The sequence below is a fragment of the Hakea prostrata genome, chromosome 5, assembly GCF_041222555.1.
Source record: "Hakea prostrata isolate BN-2017 chromosome 5, UWA_Hpros_2, whole genome shotgun sequence".
Taxonomy (NCBI): domain Eukaryota; kingdom Viridiplantae; phylum Streptophyta; class Magnoliopsida; order Proteales; family Proteaceae; genus Hakea; species Hakea prostrata.
The window spans coordinates 4,696,456-4,699,428 of record NC_142604.1 but is presented as its reverse complement, the minus strand read 5'-3'; the positions used below and the strand labels follow the sequence as shown (position 1 = coordinate 4,699,428).

The window sequence follows — 2,973 nt, the reverse complement described above, 5'->3', positions numbered from 1 at the left end:
TCATAACCTCTTAACCACATCATTCGGACATTTCCATAAACTAAACTTCCCCAAGGAGAAACAAAACTAAAACTAGAAACCTATCTGTCCAGCATATATACAAACCATCTAAGATTAGTCAGTTGAACAGGATTAATTCATTCCCTCATTTACATCAAGCAGCCGTTGCCTTCTTAGCTTTCTTTGCAACGGGCGATTTTATCGACTTCGGCAGTTTCGGTTTTGCTGTAGCTGATCTTTTCGTCTTCTTTGGAGCAACCTTCTTCGCAGGCTTCGCTGCCTCTTTCTTCTTAGGATTCACAGTTTTCTTCACTGTTTTAGAACTTTTAGGAGCAGCAACACCTGACTTAGGTTTAGCAACCTTAGATTTCTTCTCTGCAACGGACTTCACACCTTTCACCACCTTTTCCTTCTTTCCGGATTCTGAAAGCTTGAAAGACGCCTTGATCTTGATGAGCTTTCCCTTGATCACACAGTTCTTCAATTGAAGAGCCAAAATTTTCCTGAAATTTGCAGGTAAGACGTCCTTGTGCTTCTCCTCCATGTACTTCGCTATGGCGTATGGACTCGAACCACTTTTTTCTTGCAGTGATGTTAACGCTTCCTTAATCATCTACAAAAACCAAGCATAAACCGTCAAAATCGATCGAATTCTACGAAGAATCATAATATTCTTTAAGATCCGTAATTATTTGTTACCTGGAAATAAGGAGGATGAGCAGGCTGAGAAGCCTTGGTCGATCGAGGTTTCTTCTCTTTCTGAACCTTTGCTTTCTTCTCCTTAACCGGCTTCTCAACTTTCTCCGGTTGTTCCTCTGCCGCTGAATCCAGCGGCGCCGGTGCCGGAGCCGGCACCGTCGCTATGTCTAGCTTTTCACCTTCAGAAGCCATCATTATCTGGAGATTACGACGCTAACAAAGAGACTAAAACGCGAAGTCTTTTTACTTCTCACGATGAACACGAATGCTATAATTGTGGCTATTTATACGAGGGCCCTGGATTAGTGCAGAATGAGAATTCGAATTCTGATTGGATAATTTAGGCGCACACGGATCGTCAGCTTTTGGTGAGAGAATACACTAGCCGTCCACGTGGAATGTTATCTTGCCGTTATTTATTAAAGCTCTGGTGTCAGATTTGATGGATATGCTTGTTTTCCTACTCTCTTTAAATCCAATAGGAAAGTCTGAACATCATCTCCATGTTCTATTGAGGGTTGTGTTTTCTCAATCGATTTGTGCCATTGTTTCTCTGATCCTAATTTGGTTCTCCAAATGTTAATTTCTCTAGGTTGAAGGGCAGATTTCAATGATTCTAGATACATAATTATGACTTTAAATGCCTATAGTTTGGGGAGATTTGTTGCAACAAAATCAAGAACTTACACGGGTGTTTTTGTTGAGAACATGTAGAATAAACAGAAAGATTGTAGTCATACGATTTGACAGTTGAAACGTACCCATGACTTCTTGGAGCCGCTGGATGTGTCCACCCATAATAACGATATTTTGTTACTGAAACGTACCCAATGAACTTTCTTTAAGGTATCTAGACACTCCGAATTGTACAATATTAGTACTAAATGTGTCTTTCACCCAAAGATAAGTCAGCCCAAACATTTAAGGTTGTACCTCATAAAAGTTTATTTAAGGTGTAATTAGGTTATGTTTATTGTTTAATAAAATAACAAAAAAAAAATGAATTCTTATAGAACCCCAAAGGCTGTGGGTGAAAAAGTAAGGTCACTTCATTTTGTGATAATTTATATTCAGTTCACACTTTCACCTAGCAGTGGGCTTTTAGGATTAGGGCTCATGATAAAATGGGTCTTCTGGATCAAGGCATATGACCCACGTCTCAAGTCCCAAGTCATATAGAATTATTAATATTAATATTAATTAAATATTAAGGCTACGCATAGAGTTTGATCATTAGTCTAAAAGATATATTACATAAGTCCTTACTATATATATAAACGAGATAATCAACTCCTTTCTACCCGATGTGGACTAAAGTTTCCTTATAAAAATCATAAGATAAAAGATATGATTAAAACATATATTTAAGTAAAAAATAATATACATAAAATTTTAAACATATTTTCAACAGTTTCAGCCATGAGAATTGGAAGCTATTAGAGAATCTTTAGTAGTAGCAGAGTTTTTAAACTTTTTAAACATTTAGCTATATTCATATTGCCATTTAGTTGTTTTGGCCCTTCAAGGGCAGTCACTATCACTTGATTGAGCAAGTAAAACATTAGTGGTCGAGATCTGTGCTTTCCTTCCTCCATTTTCTTATGTTTGTTTTGTATATATTCCTATAATTGAAAATGCGAATGCTGATTATCTGGCAAAAGGCAGTATAATGTTTTAACATTTCAAGATTTTGATGGTAGTCTTAACCACCTGCTTTCTTGTTGGTTCTAGTTGTCCAACCTCCAGAATTAATTTGGGGCTTGTTTGGTTACATGAATCTAGAGATTGTGAAATCTTTGGATTCATGAATGCGAGATTTATACTTGTTTGGTTGTAAAAATTATTAGATTCATGAAATCTAGAGATTCATCTTTTACACAAAAAACGTGAATGTGTAGATTTATCGGTACAAGGTGAAATCTCTACAATTATAAAAGAGCTAAATATTTCAACAAAACTATCTGAACTTTGGCTTTCAAACAATGACTAAGAACTCTCTAGGATTTTCATTCCACAAATCCAGGTAACAGTTAATTTTATGAATCATGACTTCATAGATTTGAAATTTCTAGATATTTGAAATCTCATAACTCAAGTAACCAAAGTCAAACAACCCTTGTCCCCCCACCCTACCCCCCCAAAAAAAAACAAAAGTCTAAGATGTTCGACCTAATTTGCACATACCTCTAAGTAATCTTCTAATAAATCTTATATATATAAATTGATTAATATTTGTATCTCCTCTTATTTATTTTATTTTATTTTTTTCTACAT

The 2,973-nt window shown here is 35.7% G+C and overlaps 1 protein-coding gene across 1 annotated transcript; it reads right to left on the bottom strand.

The window, feature by feature from the left end:
• Positions 1–6: 6 nt before the first annotated feature.
• Positions 7–940, bottom strand: LOC149014558 (histone H1-like). The gene is made up of 2 exons (XM_089156125.1): positions 700–940; positions 7–613 (listed from the first exon to the last, which is right to left on the bottom strand). The coding sequence occupies exons 1-2, from the start codon at positions 892–894 to the stop codon at positions 155–157; spliced, it is 654 nt and encodes a 217-aa protein (XP_089012251.1). The 5' UTR covers positions 895–940; the 3' UTR covers positions 7–154.
• Between the last annotated feature and the right edge of the window lie 2,033 nt (positions 941–2,973).